Source organism: Gopherus evgoodei, unplaced genomic scaffold (assembly GCF_007399415.2).
Source record: "Gopherus evgoodei ecotype Sinaloan lineage unplaced genomic scaffold, rGopEvg1_v1.p scaffold_35_arrow_ctg1, whole genome shotgun sequence".
In the NCBI taxonomy this organism is placed as follows: Eukaryota; Metazoa; Chordata; order Testudines; family Testudinidae; genus Gopherus; species Gopherus evgoodei.
Window position 1 is genome coordinate 5,097,151 of NW_022060027.1, and position 22,172 is coordinate 5,119,322.

At 57.5% G+C, this 22,172-nt stretch overlaps 2 protein-coding genes across 6 annotated transcripts in view; one reads left to right on the top strand and one right to left on the bottom strand.

Moving 5' to 3' along the window:
* Positions 1–290: 290 nt before the first annotated feature.
* LOC115641749 (GTPase HRas-like) lies at positions 291–6,422 on the top strand. 5 transcript variants are annotated; one of them, XM_030545106.1, is made up of 5 exons: positions 291–397; positions 3,847–4,020; positions 4,135–4,313; positions 4,729–4,888; positions 5,380–6,422. In XM_030545106.1, exons 2-5 carry the CDS (start codon positions 3,910–3,912, stop codon positions 5,569–5,571), a joined length of 642 nt encoding a protein of 213 aa, XP_030400966.1. In that variant the 5' UTR covers positions 291–397; positions 3,847–3,909; the 3' UTR covers positions 5,572–6,422. The 5 variants fall into 5 exon arrangements, with proteins under 5 accessions (XP_030400966.1, XP_030400969.1, XP_030400970.1 ...); XM_030545109.1 differs by having other exon boundaries at positions 4,729–4,884; XM_030545110.1 differs by having other exon boundaries at positions 4,729–4,884; positions 5,384–5,578.
* Positions 5,673–22,172, bottom strand: part of CCDC155 (coiled-coil domain containing 155) — a 38,076-nt gene continuing 21,576 nt past the window's right edge. The window contains exons 14-20 of the mRNA XM_030545104.1: positions 21,122–21,209; positions 19,182–19,310; positions 18,239–18,351; positions 16,839–16,992; positions 10,146–10,210; positions 8,897–9,007; positions 5,673–7,710 (exon numbers count right to left, since the gene is read on the bottom strand). Coding sequence (XP_030400964.1) covers positions 7,515–7,710; positions 8,897–9,007; positions 10,146–10,210; positions 16,839–16,992; positions 18,239–18,351; positions 19,182–19,310; positions 21,122–21,209 — 856 coding nt within the window. The 3' untranslated portion in view covers positions 5,673–7,514. The remainder of the gene's footprint in view (positions 7,711–8,896; positions 9,008–10,145; positions 10,211–16,838; positions 16,993–18,238; positions 18,352–19,181; positions 19,311–21,121; positions 21,210–22,172) is intronic.

The following is a 22,172-nucleotide window of genomic DNA, read 5'->3' on the forward strand; positions in this document are numbered from 1 at the left end:
ACGGGGGGAGCCCAGGGCTGGGCTGGCAGGGGCTGCGGGTCGGGAGTGAGGGGCACCGGCAGGGCTGGGGGGAGCAGGGCTGGGCTAGCAGGGGCTGCAGGTCGGGAGTGAGGGGCACCAGCAGGGCTGGGGGCGGGGCCCCGCTAGGGGGCGCTGACTGCCCCCTCGCAGCCTCTCAACCCCCACCTCCCTCTCTATGGTGCCCCCAGCGCTGATTGGCTGCTGCATGGCGTGCGGGGAGGGGCGGCGCTGCCATTGGCTGCCGGCGGAGGTGTCCGGCGCGAGGCCTGTCCCGTGCTCGGCCCGGGAGCAGCAGCAGGGCGGGGTTGTGGGGGGGCAGCGAGCTCCTGAGCCGGCTGCCGGTGAGGCGGGGTTTGGCCCAGGCGTGAGAGAGCCGGTGGGTTTCCATGCAGGTGGGGCGGTGCATCGGGGGAGGGGGTGCACTGGGGGTGGGGCGGTGCATCGGGGGAGGGGGGGAAACCGGGGGTGCATCGGGGGAGGGGGTGCACTGGGGGTGGGGCGGTGCATCGGGGGAGGGGGGGAAACCGGGGGTGCATCGGGGGAGGGGGTGCACTGGGGGTGGGGCGGTGCATCGGGGGAGGGGGGGAAACAGGGGGTGCATCGGGGGAGGGGGTGCACTGGGGGTGGGGCGGTGCATCGGGGGAGGGGGGGAAACCGGGGGTGCATCGGGGGAGGGGGTGCACTGGGGGTGGGGCGGCCCATGAGTGGAGGGGGGGAACCGGGGGTGCCTCGAGGGAGGGGGTGCACTGGGTGTGAGGCGGCCCATGGGGGGAGGGGGTGCACTGGGGTGGAGCGGTGCATCGGGGGGGTGGACGGGGCGCACTGGGGTGGGGCGGTGCATCGGGGGGGTGGAGGGGGTGCATTGGTGGCCGGGGTGGGAGGGGAGGAGATGCATAAGGATGGGGCGGTGCACTGGGGGCTGGGATGGTGCCGGGGGGGCGGGGGCTGTGTTGCATTGCAGTGGAAGTTCCCTGTGGGGGGTGTATAGAATGGGGAAGCTTTCAGTGTTGGGGGTGGGGTGTAGGAATTGGGACCTTGGGAGGGGTGGCATGGGGGGTGTAGGGGAGCAGCAGCATGGGGGTGTAGGGTATGGGGGTGAGAGGAGCAGATTGGGGATGTAGGGCAGGGGTGGGGGGTGTAGGGGGTGGCATGGGGGTTTTGGGGTGGGGCAGATTGAGGGTGTAGGGGAAGAGTGGCATGGGGGGGTTGGGGTGTAGCAGCAGGGAGGGAGGATCTGCCTTGCGATGCGTTAAAGGGGGCTGGGCAGAGGGGAGGTGGCTTCACTGAAGGGGGAGGTGCGGTGGGGATGCTGATGAGGGGGCTGAGGAGGGAGAGAGGGCAACTGGGGGACGGTGCCCGGTGGGGAGCAGCTGCTGTGGTGAGGAGTTGAGTTTGGGGGTGAGGCCATTGGCTGCAGGAGGAGGACTAGGCTGGGGTTCGGTATTGGGGGGCAGGGCTAGGCTGCGGTTTGGTATTGGGCAGCGGGGGGAGGGCTACATTGAGGTTCGGTATTGGGGGGCAGGGCTAGGTTGGGGTTTGGTATTGGGCAGAAGGGGCAGGTCTAGGCTGGGGGTTCAGCATTGGGGGCAGGGCTAGGCTGGGTTTCGGTATTGGGCAGTGGGGGCAGGGCTAGGCTGGGGTTTGGTATTGGGCAGCAGGGGGAGGGCTAGGCTGGGGTTTGGTATTGGGCAGTGGGGGCAGGGCTAGGCTGGGGGTTCGGTATTGGGCAGCGGGGGCAGGGCTAGGCTGGGGGTTTGGTATTGGGGGGCGGGGCAGGGCTAGGCTGGGGTTTGGCATTGGGGGGCGGGGGCAGGGCTAGGCTGGGGTTTGGTATTGGGGCGGGGGCAGGGCTAGGCTGGGGGTTCGGTATTGGGCAGCAGGGGCAGGGCTAGGCTGGGGGTTCGGTATTGGGGGGCAGGGCTAGGCTGGGGGTTTGGTATTGGGGGGCGGGGGCAGGGCTAGGCTGGGGTTTGATATTGGGGGTGGGGCTAGGCTGGGGTTTGGTATTGGGCAGCAGGGGCAGGGCTAGGCTGGGGGTTCGGTATTGGGGGGCGGGGGCAGGGCTAGGCTGGGGTTCGGTATTGGGGGCAGGGCTAGGCTAGGGTTTGGTATTGGGCAGCGGGGGCAGGGCTAGGCTGGGGGTTCGGTCTTGGGGGGCGGGGGCAGGGCTAGGCTGGGGTTTGGTATTGGGGGCAGGGCTAGGCTAGGGTTTGGTATTGGGCAGTGGGGGCAGGGCTAGGCTGGGGTTTGGTATTGGGCAGCAGGGGGAGGGCTAGGCTGGGGTTTGGTATTGGGGGTGGGGCTAGGCTGGGGTTTGGTATTGGGCAGCGGGGGCAGGGCTAGGCTGGGGGTTCGGTATTGGGGGGCAGGGGCAGGGTTAGGCTGGGGGTTAGGTCTTGGGGGCGGGGGCAGGGCTAGGCTGGGGTTCGGTATTGGGGGCAGGGCTAGGCTAGGGTTTGGTATTGGGCAGCGGGGGCAGGGCTAGGCTGGGGGTTCGGTCTTGGGGGGCGGGGGCAGGGCTAGGCTGGGGTTTGGTATTGGGGGCAGGGCTAGGCTAGGGTTTGGTATTGGGCAGTGGGGGCAGGGCTAGGCTGGGGTTTGGTATTGGGCAGCAGGGGGAGGGCTAGGCTGGGGTTTGGTATTGGGGGTGGGGCTAGGCTGGGGTTTGGTATTGGGCAGCGGGGGCAGGGCTAGGCTGGGGGTTCGGTATTGGGGGGCAGGGGCAGGGTTAGGCTGGGGGTTAGGTCTTGGGGGCGGGGGCAGGGCTAGGCTAGGGTTTGAAATTGGGCAGCGGGGGCAGGGCTAGACTGGGGTTTGGTATTGGGCAGCAGGGGCAGGGCTAGGCTGGGGTTTGGTATTGGGCAGCAGGGGCAGGGCTAGGCTGGGGTTTGGTATTGGGCAGCAGGGGCAGGGCTAGGCTGGGGGTTCGGTCTTGCAGGGCGGGGGCAGGGCTAGGCTGGGGTTTGGTATTGGGCAGCAGGGGCAGGGCTAGGCTGGGGTTTGGTATTGGGCAGCGGGGGCAGGGCTAGGCTGGGGGTTCGGTATTGGGGGGCAGGGGCAGGGTTAGGCTGGGGGTTAGGTCTTGGGGGCGGGGGCAGGGCTAGGCTAGGGTTTGAAATTGGGCAGTGGGGGCAGGGCTAGGCTAGGGTTTGGTATTGGGCAGCAGGGGCAGGGCTAGGCTGGGGTTTGGTATTGGGGGGCAGGGTTAGGCTGGGGGTTAGGTCTTGGGGGCGGGGGCAGAGCTAGGCTAGGGTTTGAAATTGGGCAGCGGGGGCAGGGCTAGACTGGGGTTTGGTATTGGGCAGCAGGGGCAGGGCTAGGCTGGGGTTTGGTATTGGGCAGCAGGGGCAGGGCTAGGCTGGGGGTTCGGTCTTGGGGGGCGGGGGCAGGGCTAGGCTAGGGTTTGGTATTGGGCAGCGGGGGCAGGGCTAGGCTGGGGTTTGGTATTGGGGGCAGGGCTAGGCTGGGGTTCGGTATTGGGGGCAGGGCTAGGCTTGGGGTTTGGTATTGGGCAGCAGGGGCAGGGCTAGGCTGGGGGTTCGGTCTTGGGGGGGCGGGGGCAGGGCTAGGCTAGGGTTTGGTATTGGGCAGCGGGGGCAGGGCTAGGCTGGGGGTTCGGTATTGGGGGCTGCGGGGGCAAGGCTAGGCTGGGGGTTCGGTATTGGGGGCTGCGGGGGCAGGGCTAGGCTGGGGGTTCGGTATTGGGGGCCGTGGCGGATTGCCAGGCTAGTAGTGAGCACCGTGCTGGGGTCCCCCCACGAGAGGTGGCAGAGGCGTGAACCCAGGTGTCCTGGCTCTCCGCTCTAATCCTGTGGCTGGTTCCAGGGCCAGCGTCGAGCGATGAGCCGGGCCGGGACCCCCGGGGGAGCCGTTTGATCCCCGGCCGCCATGACCGAGTACAAGCTGGTGGTGGTGGGGGCTGGCGGCGTTGGCAAGAGCGCGCTCACCATCCAGCTCATCCAGAACCACTTTGTGGATGAGTACGACCCCACCATAGAGGTGAGACCCCTGCCCAGGCCCCACGCGCCCCTGCCCCCGAGTGCCTGCCCCGCCCCCGAGGGACCCCGTCTGTCAGGCACTGGGGCACTCCCAGCCTGTCTCGTCCCCTCCCAGGACTCGTACCGGAAGCAGGTGGTGATCGACGGCGAGACGTGCCTGCTGGACATCCTGGACACAGCCGGGCAGGAGGAGTACAGCGCCATGCGTGACCAGTACATGCGCACGGGTGAGGGCTTCCTCTGTGTCTTCGCCATCAACAACGCAAAGTCCTTCGAGGACGTGCACCACTACAGGTCAGCGGGGTCCCTTCCCCAGCCTGGGGCAGCATGTGGGTAGGTTGGGATAACGGGGCTGGGGATTGGAATTGAGAGGCACTGGTGGGGCAGGGCTGTGGGGGAGCCCAGATTGGGATAATGTTGGGACCGTGGGTTGGGGTTGAGGGGCACAAGCAGGGCTGGGATAAAGAGGGAGATGTGGGTTGAGATCGAAGGGTACCAGCAGAGCTGGGGGGAGCCCGGAGCTGGGATAATGGGGGGCTGTGCGTTGGGGAACACCGACAGAGCCGAGGAGGGCCCAGGACTGGGGTAATGGGGGGCTGTGGTTGGGGAACACCAGCAGAGCGGGGGGAACAGGGCTGGGGGCGGGTGGCGGTGGGGTCGCTCTTCTCTCCAGCCCCCAGCTCCGATGGCCCCTTTCCTTCTGCCCCAGGGAGCAGATCAGCAGGGTGAAGGATTCAGACGATGTCCCCATGGTCTTAGTCGGTAACAAGTGCGACCTGCCCTCTCGGACGGTGGACACCAAACAGGCTCAGGAGCTGGCCAAAAGCTACGGGATCCCTTTCATTGAGACCTCGGCCAAAACCAGGCAGGTGCGTGGGGGACCCTGCCGGCGGTGGGGATGCAAAGTGACACCGGCCTGTTCCCTTGGCCCCAGAGCTGGCTGGAGAATGGTGTCTTTTTTTTGTTTGTTTTTTTGTTTGTTTGTTGTTGTTTTTAAAAAAAAAAAGTGGAAAATACAAAATCTTTTTGCTTGGGGAAGGCTGCTACCCATGTTCTCCGTGCTAGGCTCTCCATCTCCTGAAACACCGAGCTCAATTCCAGAAGTGACTGGCGACTTCTGGCTAGTCTTGTTCTAGCGCCTTTTGGGAGGGATGTTAAACATCTCGTGCATCAGTGCTAGGAGGAGATCTAGCGTTTGGGGGCAGATGCCAGCGTCCGCGTTCTGCAGCGTTTTGGCACGTTTGTCGTCCATGCTAGAACTCCTTAACGCTGCACCAGCCGCGCTTTCGGGCGGGGACCTCGTCTAAACCTTCCTTTAACTGTGTGTGTTTCTCTTCTCGCCTGTTCTGCTCTCGTCAAGCCAGGGAGTGGAGGATGCTTTCTACACGCTGGTGCGGGAGATACGGAAACACAAGGAGAAGGTCAGCAATGGACGCAAGAAGAAATGCTCCAAGAAGAAGTGCGTGATCCTCTGAGGGACAGACTGGCGCGGGAGCGGCGAGGAGCCTTCCGCCCCCGCACCCTTCCCCTCCTGAGCCCCTTTGGTGTGTAAACTCCAGCAGCGCAGCGTCCAGCAACATCCTGATGCTTAGTTGGCTTTGGAGCAGCTGGGAGGAGAAGGCAGCAGAGACTAGGATGTGATTCTCTTTTTTGGTTTCATGGTTCCATTCGTCCCTGAAGCTCCAACTAAAAACAAGTTTCAAAACTGCACCAATCTACCCTACTCTACCCCCGGCGTCGGCCCAGAGATGTCCTTCAGTTTGCTGGCTGTTTTTCGTAGGAGAAGGAAACATCCCCTGAAACGACTGAAGACAGAAGCGCGGGAAGCAAAATCCCATGAGCTGAGGGGTTGTAATTCCTCCCTGTCCGATCAAACACCAGGCTGTGGTAACACAGACGCTAGCGTGGTTGAATCTCTGGTCCCGTTAGCAGCTCTTTGGTTTGTTCTGCAGTTGGAGAGCAGGTCTTCACCAGGACAGGAACAGCTGTGCCACCTGTGGGTGCGATGGAGGGAGAGGGTTACTTGCTCCCCAGAGAAATAAGAACGTCCAGGCTGAGTGCAGTTTGCAACAGCTGGAGGCTTTGGAAGTCCTGCAGTCAGGAAGGGTGGCAGGTTCTGAGGATGTTGATGGCCCCACTCCATTGACGTACCTGGTGGGTGGGGAGCCAGGGACCATGGTGGGGTTTGGGTCCCTCAGAGCAGAGATGTTAGGTCAATAGCTGTGTTTTGAGGGGAGTGATAGATTGGGGTTAGGGTTGGATTGGGAGAGGATCCAGTGGCTCGTGGAAATGGGTCAGCTGTGTATGGATGCTCTGTTTCTGGGCCCCCCCACTGAAAGGCATTTCTCCCCCGATGCGCTGTGCAGAGAATGGGAGCTGCAAATAAACCAGTGAAGAAGTTAACCCAGCCACACGCCTGACCTGTCGGTCTGCGGTTCCCAATCCCTGCGTCTCAGGCTGAGAAATCGTAGTTGATGTTGATGGGGAGCTGCCGCAGCCTGGCTTGATTTTGAGGGGGAGGAAGGTGGGAGGGCAGAACTGGCAGATCCCAGGTAGACAGACCCCGAGTCCACAATCTTTTAGCTTTTGTCCACAGTTTTGTTGCTTCTCCACAAATGCTTCAGGTCCCAGGGTGGCTGAGTCTTAAACGTGTCAGTGTCTGCTTGCTCACTGTGGCTGCGCCCGAGCCTGGGGGACCAGGGTGGGATGCACCAGGGCATGTGCCGGGGTGGGAGCTGAGCGCTATACCCAGGGCTCTGGGGTGAGGGGGTAACCCTGAGTGCTGACAGCTGGGATCTTTCCTGCTGCTCAGGCCAGGCCTCACCTAAGGGCTCTGCGGCTGTGGAGCTCTAGGCCAGGTCTGGCCGCAGGAGCGGAGCCCTCGGTTGAGCTGCTTGGGGCAGGGATGGGCATGGAGTTTAAAGCCACCTTTTGTGATCTCTCGAGCTGGGGCGGCCCTAGATCTGCCCTAACTTATTCCCACTGGCCCTGAGGAGTAGCCACAGCACCCTGCTCTGCCCCCGATGGGCCCTGGGAGTAGAGACTCGCACAGCCCAGTGCCCCCCAGCCATGCCCCCAGTCTGCCCCCTCAGCAGCCTGCGGGGCAGAATCACCATAAGCCAGGACATTCCAGCCACAGCCTGTTCAGCCAAGCCCCTGCTGTGCCGCACGGGCAGGGAATAGTCATCATGCAGGGAACCCTGGCCTCACCCCTGCCCCGCCCCCTATGCCAAGGGCTGGCAGCAAGGCCCGTAGGCCACTCAGAGCTGTCAGAGCACCACAGAAGGGACCTCAGGCGACCAGGAACAAGAGCCCCAGCGGGAGGGGACCCACAGGACCGTGACGGCTCAGGCTGACCTTGCACTGATAGCTGCGCTCCTGGGTCATCAGCCCAAACTGTCTTTATTTGCCTTCAAGTCAGAGTTGCTCCCAGCAGCTTAAAACGGTCCTTCCCGGGCCCTCAATGAGCCACTTTCCCATGTGGGTGGGAAGGGGTCACACAGGTGGGGGCCTGAGGTACCGCAGCTGGAGGTGTGGCCACGCCAGCCCTGTGGCCATGGTCCAGCTGGGCAGCACCAGATAGCACAGCGCTGGCAGCAGGAGGAGTGTCACAAGCAGGGCCAGCAGCAGGCGGCTGGGAAGGAGGTGGGGCTGTGGCTGATGCAGAAGGAATATCAGGCCCGAGCGAAACCTGCACAAAGAAACATGCTGCTTTTACAAAGGAGCGATGCTACGGCTCTCCCCCTCCTATCCAGAATACACCAGAGGTGCCCCCGCCTCAGTCCCTCAGAAAGAAAGCTCACCCCGAGACAAAGTGGGGGTCGAAGACTCTTGCTCCCAGACGTCCCATCCCCCCAAGTCTGATCTGTGCACGGGGGCTGTAGCAGAGAGGAATTAACACCAGTGTTGGCAAACTCCGCTCTGCATGCACCGTTCAGAGTTCTCTGTTAACCCTAGGCGGATTTTTTTATTTCACTTTAGACCAGGCTTATTTCCCTTTAGCTTAAATCCTTCAGGAAGCGGTTTAAGCTGACGTGAAAGGAGCGCGTCCACCCTGCGGTTTGCAGCCATCTAAACAGTGAAATTCGCTCCATTAGGCAACCTGGTGCCACTTTCTCCTGGGCAAGCCCTGAGCCTTGTCCAGTTCCCTTTGCATCTGGATTCCTACATTGCAAGGTCAGCACGGCCCTGTGATTCAGTCTGAGCGCCTGTGGCCAGCTGCCGGAAGGACCACCCTGCCTTAACTGCTGTCTGAAATAGACCAGGCCTGTGAGCGAAAGAGCCAGGCTTGAGTTACCATGGCCAGGGATGGAGAACTGACCCCAGCCCTGGGACGTTGGCCCGATAATTAATTCCCCTCATTGTTAAATATTGTACCTTATTTCCTGGCTGGTTTGTGTAGCCTCAGGTTCCAGCCGCTGGATCGTGTTAGACGTTTGTCTACTAGACTGAAGAGCCTGTGACGTCGGTACTGACTGTGTGATCAAGTCACCCCTTAACCATCTCCGGGAGCTAAATAGACATGGCTCCTAGAGTCGTGTTTTCCATTCCTCTAACCATTCTGGGGCCTCTTCTCTTAACCCTCTCCAATTTATCCACCTCCTTCTCGAGTTGCGGCTGTCAGAACTGGGCGCAGGATTCCAGCAGGGCCAAACACCGAAGGAACGTAACCTCCTTGTTCCTGGGGTTCCTGCTGTTTATACATCCCAGTTCTGAGTGTGATACAGCAGGAAAACCATTCTAGACTCACCCATGCATCCGCTGGGACACCCTTGGTGTTGGCCGGACAGAGCTTTTCGGTGGGAGAGTGGCACTGTGTAGGCACAGTGCTGTGGGGTGGAGGACTGGGATTAGACCGAACTCAGGGGACTACTCACCATGGGGCTAAGGTTTCAAGCCAGCAGTTGTGCGGCTGCTTCTGTTTGACAGGGGACAGCTGGTTCTGCACAGGGACGAGTGCACCTTGCGGCAGGCCTCCCACAGGGCTCCTGGAACAGAGAAGCCAAGCTTTGAATCTCAGTGCATCATCGTGATGAGGGATATTGAACAAGGCCTTTGGCTGGGCACTGTGGCTATGTGCTCCAGACACACAGTACATCTACACGGTGATAAAAAACCTGGGGCTCTGAGTCAGCTGACTCAGGCTTGCGGGGCTCAGGCTGGGGTGCTATAAAAGGCTCAGACCCAGGCTGGAGCCTGGACTCTGAGACATTCCCCCTCGTGGGGTCTCAGAGGCTGAATACACTCTGGTTTTATAGGCCCAAACCCTGTGAGCTGAAGTCAGCTGACGCAGGCCAGCCACTGCCGTGCCACAGGTCTTTAATTATAACAGGGAGATACCCAGGCAGGGCTGCTCACCTGCTCAGATACCCAGGCAGGGCCGCTCACCTGCTCAGAAGCTGAGCCAGTCACAGAGCCGTTAGGAATAGTGAGAATTGCTCGGTGAGATCCTGCCCGGCAGGACAACTAAGATCATTCTAGACACAGGCTGCACGCTGTGTTCTGGCCCATGGGGGAATGGCAAACACCCTCATTTCTAAGGGTGCGATCGGGCTTTTGCTGGAGTGGATGAGAGCAGGAGAGCACCAGACCTGATCAGAGGCTTAGAAACGTGATCTCTGGGGAAAGGCTGAAAGAACTGGGCAGTTTAGAGAAGGCTGAGGCGGGAATGAGTTGTCTTCCATTACGGATGAGGTGGTTCCAAGGACAGCGATCGATTCTCCATGCCCACCGAGGGTAAGACGAGGGAAGGGGAATTGTTTGCAGTGAGTGCCAGTTGGCCTGGACGTTAAGAAAAGCTTTCTAGCTTTCAGCGAAGGAGCAGGTGACCAAGGAAGGCTGTGGAAACCCCTTTTAAGACCAGCTTGGACAAACACCTTAGGGATGATCTAGGTTTACTGGATCTGTCCTCAGTGTGGGGGATGGAGTAGATGACCTCTGGATGTCCCTTCTGTGGCTCTCAGCCAGATCCTCAGCTGGTGGAAATGATCTTAGCTACCGGGAAGTCAGCAGAGCTCCGTGTGCCAGCTGCAAGGCTGTTCCACCCTCTTGGGGGTGTAACCAGACCCCTGTAACCGCTCTCCGCCACTTGCTGCTTCAGCAGCTTTGGGTCACCCGCAGGCTTACCTCTCTGCTGGGCTGGACAATAGAGTGTCTGTGGGCCCGGCCTCCAGACAGATAGGCTTTGCTGCCTGCGAGAAACAATCAGACACAATGGGGAGTGAACAGGCTATTGTTCCAGAGCTGTCCCCATCCTGCTCAGCAGCGCTTAGCTGCCCTACCTCAGGCTGTGCTGTGAGACAGAACTGCCCTGGCAGCAGGATGGGTTTTACAGTAGCGGGCTTGTCAGATTATCCCAGCAGGAAGCTGGGATCTCTTCTCTGCTGGCTCCAGAGGGTTGCCAGGAGGCCCACTGCTTTCACCTAGCGCAATATTTGCTCCATGATCTAATGGAAGCTGGGCAGGCTTTCCAGGGGTTGAACATTTAGACAGATAAGAATATCTTGGATAATAAGATAATTTAAAAAAACTGATCAGGCATTTTAGCTGAGCACCTTGCTTACGGATTTAGCCTCACAACCCCCATTTACAGCTGAGGCACATGTGAAGAGGGGTCAAGCAGGGATTCAAACCCATGTTGCCAAATGCCTAAGTGAGGGCCCAAACCACGGGACCATCTGCCTTAGCAGGGATGTAAACCCTCACGGTTCAGAGACTGTGTTTAAACAATGTGTGGTAGGCTATCCCGTAACTCTAGGGTGCTGGCTTGGTCGGTCACTGGTCTGATCCAGCCTGGCAATTCTCCTATGTTCCTAAAACGGGGCATGAAAGCTGGCAGGTGGTAGGCAAAGTTGGCATTTCAATTGGCTGAGGACTCTAGTGCAGAGGTGGGCAAACTATGGCCCATGGGCCACATCTGGCCTGTGGGACCATCCTGCCTGGTCCTTGAGCCCCCAGCCAGAGAGGCTAGCCCCCGGCCCCTCACCTGCAGTCCCTCCTCCCCCGCAGCCTCAGCTCGCTGTGCCTGTGGTGGTGTGGCTGGCTCTGGCAAGACAGCCCAGCTACGAGTCCTGCTGTTCTGAGCAGCATGGTAAGGGGGCGGGGAGAGGGGGGTTCGATAAGGGGCAGGAGGTCCCGGGGGCCAGTCAGGGGACAGGGAGCAGGGGGGTTGGATAGGGGGTGGGGTCCCGGAAGAGGATGATTGGGGGGGGTTCCCGGTAGAGGACAAGTAGGGGAGGGGGGGTTGGATGGGTGAGGTGGTTCTGAGGGGGGCAGTCAGATGGCGGGGCCACGCTGTTTGGGGAGGCACAGCCTTCCCTACCTGGCCCTCCATACAGTTTCGGAACCCCATGTGGCCCCCTGGCCAAAAAGTTTGCCCACCCCTGCTCTTGCAAGCCGGGCAAAAAGCAGATGGATCTGTGTCACACCACTGGCTCATTTAAAAGGCTTGTTCTGCTGCCAATCTCCAAGCACAAGTCTTGTCTCTCTGGGAGGTCTGGCAGCCTTGTGCCCATTTTATGGACAGTGACATAAGCACAAAAATGGCTTGCACCTAACAGTACTCTGCACTGCCCGGTCTGCACTTACACTGGCACAGCTGTGTCGGTCAGGGCTGTAACAAAACAACACCGTGCCCTACTTCACTATGCTGACAAACCCCCCAGTGTAGACACAGTGATGCCAACATGGGAGTGCTACAGTTGGACAGCTGGTGTTCCTACTCCAGCAGAACGCCTCCTTCTATGGTGGGCATAGGCCATGCGGTGTAGGCTAATAGCGAACCCAGGAGTCCTGAAGAGTCCTGCTCCAGTCAGACTGTTTGGGGGTGTCCAGCTGGAGAAGTAACGGACCCTTCAGGAACTGCATTGTAAAAGTGAGACCCAGGGCATGGTCAGTTGGTAACCCTGGCGCTAGCTCTTATGGGGAAGTAGGATTTTGGCTGCAATCCATTCCCCATTGCTCCAACAAGACCGCAGCAGCAGTGGCCGGCCTCATGGTGGGGGCTGTTCAGATAAACAGGTCCCTTACGGGAAATCGTGAGGCAGACACATAAATATCCCTGTGAGTTTTTCATTCCCTTTTCCCTAGCAGAAAACAATTGTCTTTAAAAGGAAACTCTTCCCATTCAGGGCCCCCGTGTGCTGACAAGAACCTCTTAGCAGGAAGGGGGTAATTAGCCAGCACAATGGAGGAGATTAGCCCATTAGGAGAGAGATGTTCATTCGTCTAAGTGGGGGAGGAGGGGGGAACAGTGAGACAGGAAAGAAAGGGTAAAGTTCAGAATGGCCTGATCTCACCACCGCCCCCAGCCCCCTTGTCTCCACTTGTTGCACAATTCACCTGCAGCCACAGGTAGCATTGTGCACTAGTGTAAATGACTGCACAAGGGGCAAGGCAATGGTGAGCTCGGCCCTTTCTACTCATCTCTGCTGGTGCTAGCGCAGCTGCAGCTCCTTCAGGCAGGGGAAGGCCTATTATAGACGCAACTCCTGCTGCTGCTGGCATCCTTAAGGCTATGGCCTAGATGCTCAAAGGCACAGGCGCCAACTCCGTGGATGCTCCGGGGCTGGGGCACCCATGGGGAAAAGCAGCTCTCCGCCCCCGTGCCCAGCTCACCTCTGCCTCTCCTTCCTCCCCTGAGCGCGCCACCTGCCAGCTTTTCCCCCTGGCTCCCAGCGCGCCACCTGCCAGCTTTTCCCCCTGGCTCCCAGCGCGCCACCTGCCAGCTTTTCCCCCTGGCTCCCAGCACGCCACCTGCCAGCTTTTCCCCCTGGCTCCCAGCGCGCCACCTGCCAGCTTTTCCCCCTGGTTCCCAGCGCGCCACCTGCCAGCTTTTCCCCCTGGTTCCCAGGGCGCCACCTGCCAGCTTTTCCCCCTGGCTCCCAGCGCGCCACCTGCCAGCTTTTCCCCCTGGTTCCCAGCGCGCCACCTGCCAGCTTTTCCCCCTGGCTCCCAGCGCGCCACCTGCCAGCTTTTCCCCCTGGCTCCCAGCGCTTGTGCTGCTAAACAGCTGTTTCGCGCGGCTGGGGAGGAGGGGGAACGTGGAGCACTCAGGGAAGAGGTAGGGCCGGGATGGGGATTTGGGGAAGGGATCCAAGAGGGGCAGGGAGGGGGCGGAATTGGGGTGGGGACTTTGGGGAAGGGGTTGGAATGGGGGTGGGGCAGGGAAAGGGTGGAGTGAGGGCGGGGCTGGGGAAAGTTGGCGCCTATGCTCAAAGGTATTTAGGTGCCTAACCCCCATAGTTAGGTGGCTAAATAACCTTTGAGGATCTGGGCCCTCGTTTTAAAAGATGGAGTCAGATGAGCTTGTACCAGTGCAGACCTTGTACAAAACACCCAAGTGCAGGCTGGTCTTCCAGTCTTTACCTCCCGTGGAAGCCAGCCCCAGCCACAGGACTGCCCTGAACTAACTCCAGGGGGGGGGCTTGAGCTGGTCTTTGAGAAAAACAGCCCCTCTAATTGCCAGGGATAGAGAATCCCCCACAGGCCTGGGTCAATCGTTCCCATGGGTAACTCCCCTCACTGTTAAAAGCTTGCACCTTGTTTCCAGTCTGAATTTCTCTCATTTCACCGTCCAGCCTTTGGATCATGGGACTGGCAGGGCGCCCCCCGTGGCTTGCCGCCCCGGGCACACACTTGGAGCGCTGGTGCCTGGAACCACCACTGTCTATTAGCAAATTTATGTTCCCCATGCGGGTACCTATAGACTGTGATCGAATCGCTCTCTGCTTTATCAACATCCTTCTTGACTTGGTCTCTCTGGGACTCACTTTCCCTATCTGTAAAATGGGGATAATCCCGTCCTTTCTCGGCCTAGGCTATTTTGATTCTAAGCTCTTCAGGGCAAGGGTTGTCTCTTGCTGTGTGCAGGTACAGCACCCAGTCAGTGAGGCCCTGACTGCAGCTGGGTGCTACCGTAACAGTCCCTACAAGTGTTACACTCACACCTCTTGCCCGGATGTGTGTTTAATATTTCTTTCCAAGAAGGAGGGAGAGCAACCAGCTCCAAGAATGCAAATGATCTCCAGAACCCTATTATTCAAATGGCTGGTGCTCTCCACGGGGCGGTTAGTCACTAATGCCCCCTGGCTGGGTGTTTGTTGTCAGCGCCAGTGTTCATCACCATCAATTTCCCTACTGCTGGCGCCACTTTGTAACCCAGCACTGATTGGAGTTGGGGGATGAAATCTTACAGGGCTTTGCGGGCTGCAGGGAAGAGAGTAAATCTGAGCTTCTCTGCTTTTCCATGTGCTGGCTGGGCTGCCGCATGCACAAATAAGGCTGGGTCTGCAGCTGGCATAGCTGACACCATCGCAGGATCTGGCCGGAGCACGGAGCCACTCGGGCCTGAGTCTGACAGCACCATTATTACTTACAGCACAGGAGCAGCTAGAGGGCCTGACGGAGCGGACGCCTGCTCTTCCAGGACAACACTGAACAGCGCACTGATACACAGGTGCCCTCCCAGAAACAGCACAAGAAGAAGAACTCCACATGGACTCCTCCTGAGGGTCGAAATGACAGTCTGGACCTATACATTGAATGCTTCCGCCGGCGTGCACAGGCAGAAATCGTGGAACAACAACATCGCTTGCCTCACAACCTAAGTCGTGCAGAACGCAATGCCATCCACAGCCTCAGAAACCACCCTGACATTATCATCAAAGAGGCTGATAAAGGAGGTGCCGTTGTCATCATGAACAGGTCTGACTACCAAAAGGAGGCTGTCAGACAACTCTTCAATACCAAATTGTACAGGCCACTTCCCTCAGATCCCACTGAGGAATACACTAAGAAACTACAGCATCTACTCAGGACACTCTCTACACTAACACCAGAAGAAATCAACATACCCCTAGAGCCTCGACCAGGGTTATTCTATCTACTAACCAAGATCCACAAACCCGGAAATCCTGGACGCCCCGTCATCTCGGGCATTGGCACTCTCACTGAAGGACTGTCTGGATATATGGACTCTCTACTCAGACCCTATGCCACCAGCACTCCCAGCTATCTCCGCGACACCACTGATTTCCTGAGGAAACTACAATGCATTGGTCACCTCCCAGAAAACACCATCCTAGCCACCATGGATGTAGAGGCTCTCTACACAAACATCCCACACACAGATGGAATACAAGCTGTCAGGAACACTATCCCTGATGATGCCACAGCACAACTGGCTGCTGAGCTCTGTGCCTTTATACTTACACACAACTATTTCAAATTTGATGACAATATATATCTCCAGATCAGTGGCACTGCTATGGGCACCCACATGGCCCCACAATATGCCAATATCTTTATGGCCGACCTGGAACAACGCTTCCTCAGCTCTCGTCCACTCACGCCCCTTTTCTACCTACGCTACATTGATGACATTTTCATCATCTGGACCCATGGGAAGGAGACTCTGGAAAAATTCCACCACGATTTCAACAGCTTCCACCCCACCATCAACCTCAGCCTGGACCAATCTACACGGGAGGTCCACTTTCTTGACACCACGGTGCAAATAAGTGATGGTCACATTAACACCACCCTATATCGAAAACCTACCGATCGCTATGCCTACCTTCATGCCTGTGAAAGTGTGGCCAGCTTCCATCCCGGACACATCACACGATCCATTGTCTCTAGCCAAGCACTGAGGTACAACCGCATCTGCTCTAACCCCTCAGACAGAGACCAACACCTACAAAATCTCCACTAAGCATTCTCAAAACTACAATACCCGCACGAGGAAATAAGGAAACAGATCAACAGAGCCAGACGTGTACCCAGAAGCCTCCTACTGCAAGACAAACCCAAGAAAGAAACCAACAGGACTCCACTGGCCATCACATACAGCCTCCAGCTAAAACCCCTCCAACGCATCATCAAGGATCTACAACCCATCCTGGACAATGATCCCACACTTTCACAGGCCTTGGGTGGCAGGCCAGTCCTTGCCCACAGACAACCTGCCAACCTGAAACATATTCTCACCAGTAACTGCACACCGCACCATAATAACTCTAGCTCAGGAACCAATCCATGCAACAAATCTCGATGCCAACTCTGCCCACATATCTACACCAGTGACATCATCACAGGACCTAACCAGATCAGCCACACCATCACTGGTTCATTCACCTGCACATCCACCAATGTAATATACGCCATCATATGCCAGCAATGCCCCTCTGCTATGTACATCAGCCAAACTGGATAGTCTCTACGGAAAAGGATAAATGGACACAAATCAGACATTAGGAATGGCAATATACAAAAACCTGTAGGAGAGTACTTCAACCTCCCTGGCCACACTATAGCAGACCTTAAGGTGGCCATCCTGCAGCAAAAAAACTTCAGGACCAGACTTCAAAGAGAAACTGCTGAGCTTCAGTTCATCTGCAAATTTGACACCATCAGCTCAGGATTGAACAAAGACTGTGAATGGCTTGCCAACTACAGAACCAGTTTCTCCTCTCTTGGTTTTCACACCTCAACTGCTAGAACAGGGCCTCATCCTCCCTGATGGAACTGACCTCGTTATCTCTAGCTTGCTTGCTAGCATATATATACCTGCCCCTGGAAATTTCCACTACATGCATCTGAGGAAGTGTGGGTATTCACCCACAAAAGCTCATGCTCCAAAACGTCTGTTAGTCTATAAGGCGCCACAGGATTCTTTGCTGCTTTTACAGATCCAGACTAACACGGCTACCCCTCTGATACCTGCCAAGGCTGTAACTCATCCGGCTGAAATCAGGCTGAAGGCATTTTCCCCTGGGGGTGTGCTAGCAAAGGTGGTTGGCTTTAGCTAGCCAACGTTACCTTCCCTTCCGGCCAAGGAAGCACATGGGTCTCCACACAGAATAAGCAGCTGTGCTCTTCGCTGGTCCCCGTGGCGAGTTTAAGCTGCTCCTCTGCGCCATGCACACACAACTCTTCCTTGGCAGGGCAGCGCCAGTCTCTCCTCTCCTCTGTGCTAGATGGGAAGAGAGGGGTTGTTTATCATCGCAGCAATGCCCTAACAGAGATCAGCGCTAGGCACTGTACAAATACATACACAAGGGGAGAGGGTTACTCTCCCAAAGAGTTTACGTGCTAAAAAGACATGACAAAAGGTGAGAGGGGAAACTGAGGCATGAGGCAAGAAAGGGACTTGCCCTGGTTTGCGGAAGAGATGGGACTAGCATGCAGGTCTCCTGACTCCCGAGTGCCCTATCCACTCCCCGCGCTGCGTCTCACTAACGGATCCGTCTGCTAGGGAAATAATTTAAAGTCTGGTTTTACACCCATCAAGAACAACCAGATTCCACATGATTCCCAAGAGATCACACCTGCTCCTTGCAAACATCCCGCTCCTCCGGATCTGCTGGGAGTTCGGCAGATAGCTTGGCTGGCAGTGCGGGGAATGTTATTTATTTTTGTTTATGTTGCAGATGCACTTAACGATTCCAATTAAGGATCAGGGCCCCATTGGTCTGTGGGTGTGTACATACCCATCCCCCCCTCCTGGTTCTGGGTGGCCTGCATGGAGCTGCTCCTATTCACGCCAGTGCCCAGGCTGGCACCACAGTCTCTGCACCTTAACACTGTGAGACAGGCGTCCTGACCCAAAACACTACATGCTCCATAAAGACAGCTGCCAAGTTTGCTGTTACACTTCCTGCCAATTGTTGGATGAGCTAATTAGCGCATCGGTCAATCTGCATCCGCTGTAGGCCTCGGCTAGTAATTACTCGTGTGACTGGTGCAGGTATTAACATGGATCAGAGATGATGATGCAGGACCAGAACCCATGGTACCAGCACAGGGCACTTCCCCTAGGCTAAAGAGAGGAGAGTTTCCCCTGAAGTCGCTGCCAATTATGGCAGTTACCGGTGTGTGTCAATGACGGGTACCTCTACACTGCAATAAAAGACCCATGACTCAGCTGGCTCGGGCTGCGGGGTTATAAAATTGTTGTGTAGACGTTCAGGCTCAGGCCGGAGCCTGGGATCTGAGCCCCTGCAAAGGGAGAGGGTCCCAGAACCTGGGCTCCAGCCCCAGCATATACACTGCAGGTTTCTAGCCCTGAAGGGTGAGCCCCAGGCAGCTGCCCTGGGCCAGGGTGGCTGTTCCGTGGGTCTCTTATGGCAGTGCAGATGTGCCCCATGGAGCTGGGGGAAGAGCCAGCAGCATGAGACAGGTAGAAGGCAGCTTCCACATCCCTCATCCCCTCTTCTTACCTTTCTGGCATCTCTGGCATCAGTCGCTGCTGCTGCTCAGCCAGGGCTTTGGCTTCCTCGGCGGCGCTCGGCTGAGCCAGCCATGCTGGGGTGCAATTGGCCGCGCCCACATCCTGGGGAAACAGGTCCCTGAGTCAGTGCTGGGTAAGGCAAACATCTGGGGGCTGTTGTCCAAGGCTCCCAAAGCACGTCCCTGGGCCAGCTAATCTCTGCAGTTCCCATGTGAGTGCGGTTGGCTCCCTTTTAAGCCACAGACAAGAGAAGAGACTCCCCATGCTCACGCTGTGAAAGAGGGGCAGAGGCAGAAATAGAACCCAGGAGTCCTGACATGAGTTCTCCCACCCCACTGTAACCACTAGCCATTGCTGGCCCCTGGAGTTGGGAATAAAATATTCCGATGCTATCTCCCACTTCCCTGGACCACATTCCCCTGCATGGCAGGGACTAGGCCTCACGACTCCTGACTCTCAGGCCCCCCAACCCCGTCCTAACCTCTACACTCTACTCGCTGCAAGAAATGGAGATCCCAAGACTTTTTAATGCCCCCTGCAAACGGGGCGTGCCTCCTACCAAGCTCCTGCCCCGCTCCCTGCAGCACAACCCCCCTGGCCAGGCACTGGGGCACTGGTGCCAGCACTGAGGGGAGAGCGCCCCCTGCAGCACCGAGAAGCATTGCAGTCAGCACAAATAAGGGAGAGCACCCCCTACTGAAGCATCAGGACATCCTGCGGCCTTAGCTGGGGTTTTGCTGAAGGCCTCCCTCCCAGCTCGTGCCCAGTCCTGCGTTCAGCTCTGCGAGATTTGACTAACCTGAGTATTTAGCCCAGCATCTAGCCTGCCGTCAGCCCAGCATGGCTCTCGGGGTCAAGTAAAGGGGCAGGGCTCCAGCTGGTGAGAGAGCTTGAATATTGCTTCCCTCTCCACCCACGGTTCCCATCCTCACCTGCTCCTCTGCCACCGCCCTGACATCCACGGGGCTCATCCCCACAAGCAGCTGTGCCGACACAGGAGCTCCTGAGCCAGGCCACATCCCGCACAGCGGGCTCGGCAGACGGGCCTCAGCCTTTCGTCCCTGCGTGGAGAATGGGGCAGGGAGGTACTGCACATACAACAGTGATTTATCCTCGTGTGAACTACCCTTGGGTGGACTGAGGGGCAAATCCTCAGCTGGAGAACCTCGGCAGAGCCCAGGGAGTCTGCAGCAAAGCCCCGTTCCGCTAAGCTCATGTGGCTTCTAAAACCTAGGTGTTCGGGGTTTCAAATTAGCCAAGGCACCCGAAATAACTGGCTGCCAATGGAAAACAGGGACTAAATAGCCCCCTGCCTCAGTTTACCCTGGGCATCCTGCAGATGAGGACACTGATCTGCACTTTGAGATCTGTAGATGAGAGCACCCCACACGATTATTCCTTATCGTTCTAATACTGAGACACGGGACGTTCCCTCCCAGGTCAGAGCTATTTGGGGACATTTCTAATGTAATTCCTCTGTGGTCTGATATATCAGCCCTGCACTGCAGATGCTCCTGGACTGCTGACGCTGCAGCGATGCTGTGGAGTTCTCTCGGCCTGTCTCTGGAAGGAAGTGGTGGCAGTTTCCCAGAGGGATGTGGAGCTGTCCAGGTCCGAGTGACGAGCCCAAGTGCAGTGACGGGTACAATCGAGCTTTGCACACACAAGGGATGTGAAAAGCTGCTTTGGGGGAGATGTTTCCCTGGTCTTTCTGCAGTAGCAGTGAGCAAGCACGGTGCCTTGATTCATAGATTCTAGAGCCAAAAGGGACCGCTTGCTCCTCTGGCATAACCTCCTGTATTTCCCAGGCCATAAGACTGCCCCGAAATTAATTCCTGTTTCAGCTACAGCAGATCTTTTAGAAAAACAGCCCATCTTGATTTAAGAAGGCCTGGGACAGGGAATCCACCAGAACCATTTCAGTGGTTAATTCCCCTCACTATTCTGAGGTTGCTGGGGAACTGGGGCCATGTCTACATCTAAAATTTTGCAGCGCTGGTTGTTACAGCTGTATTAGTACAGCTGTATAGGGCCAGCGCTGCAGAGTGGCCCCACACTTACAGCAACCAGCGCTGCAAGTGGTGTTAGATGTGGCCACACTGCAGCGCTGTTGGGCGGCTTCAAGGGGGGTTCGGGGAACGCGAGAGCAAACCGGGAAAGGAGACCAGCTTCACCACGGTTTGCTCTCGCGTTCCCCGAACCACCCTGCAAACCGCAGGGAAGGAGACCTGCTTGCTCGGGGGTTCGGGGAACGCGAGAGCAAACCGGGAAAGGAGACCAGCTTCGCCGCGGTTTGCTCTCGCGTTCCCCGAACCACCCTGCAAACCGCAGGGAAGGAGACCTGCTTGCTCGGGGGTTCGGGGAACGAGAGAGCAAACCGGGGAAGGAGACCAGCTTGATTACCAGAGGCTTCCTCAGGTATGCTGGGATACCTGCTTATTCCACGGAGGTCAAGAAAAGCGGTGGTAAGTGTCTATACTTGATTACCAGCGCTGGATCACCAGCGCTGGATCCTCTACACCCGAGACAAAACGGGAGTACGGCCAGCGCTGCAAACAGGGAGTTGCAGCGCTGGTGGTGCCCTGCAGATGTGTACACCACCTAAGTTGCAGCGCTGTAACTCCCTCACCAGCGCTGCAACTTTCTGATGTAGACAAGCCCTGGGAGTCAGCATGGAGTCTGAGGACACAACACCTCCTACTCCATGCTGCGGGCCAGTGCCCCCTACTGCATCACCAACACTACTACCTTAGCTGTTCCTTTGAGACCTCCCAGCCAGCTCCTGAGCAGGCCTAGCCTGGCTTGACTTTTGAACTCTGCTGGGATCAAAGCGCAAGGTTAACTGGGCTTGCCAGGCTGCCCCTCCCCCTACCTGCTGGATCTCTTCTATCTCCACGCAGAGTGGCTGTGCGGGAAGCTGAACATGGGGTTTAAGCTCGTGGGGCAGCTCCTTCGGCAGCCTGAATAAACACAATCAGTTCTCGTTCCTCCTCCAGCCTCAGCATTCAGTCGTCTAACCTCTGGGATATCCTTGCTAGTCACATGAATATCCAACCCCTCTTTGAATTGTACGGAATTCTTGGCCCCAGCAGAACCATGTGGCTATGAGTTCCACAGTCTACTCCCCAGTAGTTAGAGGTCAGCTCATGGCCAGACCTCTTGGCTATTTATTTTTTAATCTTTACCATTTGAAGTCTGGATGGTTTAAGTTAAGGCCAATGAAATTTCCAGCATTTGGCTCTGAATTCAAAGTTGCAGGGCAGGGAGGGTCTTTATGTTCAATGTTTGTCCAGCACCGAGCACAGTGGGGCTGACACAGAAAGAGGGCATTGTTTGCCTTTGGTCAGCAGTGGCAGAGCTGGGACTATACGGCCTCTGGCAGATCTGCCTCCTGGGCCACCAAGCTCTTTTTGCTGGCTATCTGCAATGGATTCAGCTTCATTATATGGTGCCTGGGAGTGGACGCTGTACAAACATTACAATGATAAGCCAGGTGCGACTCCCCTGTGCTGCGCTGATTTTTCCATCACTGACTGTTGTGAGCCGAGAGCAGTTTGCATCATCGATAATGGGCCCTGAGTGACCCAGGGGGAAAACACCCAGCCAATCGCTAGCAGTGTGGCAGCAGCACCAATGCCCTATGGGACCAGGCGCTGCATCTTTGTCGAAACAGCCAAGAGAAGGATTATCATCCTCCAATGGGGAAACCGAGGCAGAGAGAGATGAGGGTAATTGTGGCAGAGCTGGGAACTAAGCCAGATCCCCTGAGTTCAGTGCCTTACCCACAGTCCTTCATAACTCTGAGCCTTTATTATTGTCAGTGAAACATGGGCAGGGTCAGAGAAGAGCTCAGGAACCTGATTCTCTGGGGTCATCTGGATCTCCCATCCCCAGTGCGGGGAGAGCTGCTAAGCAAACTGAGC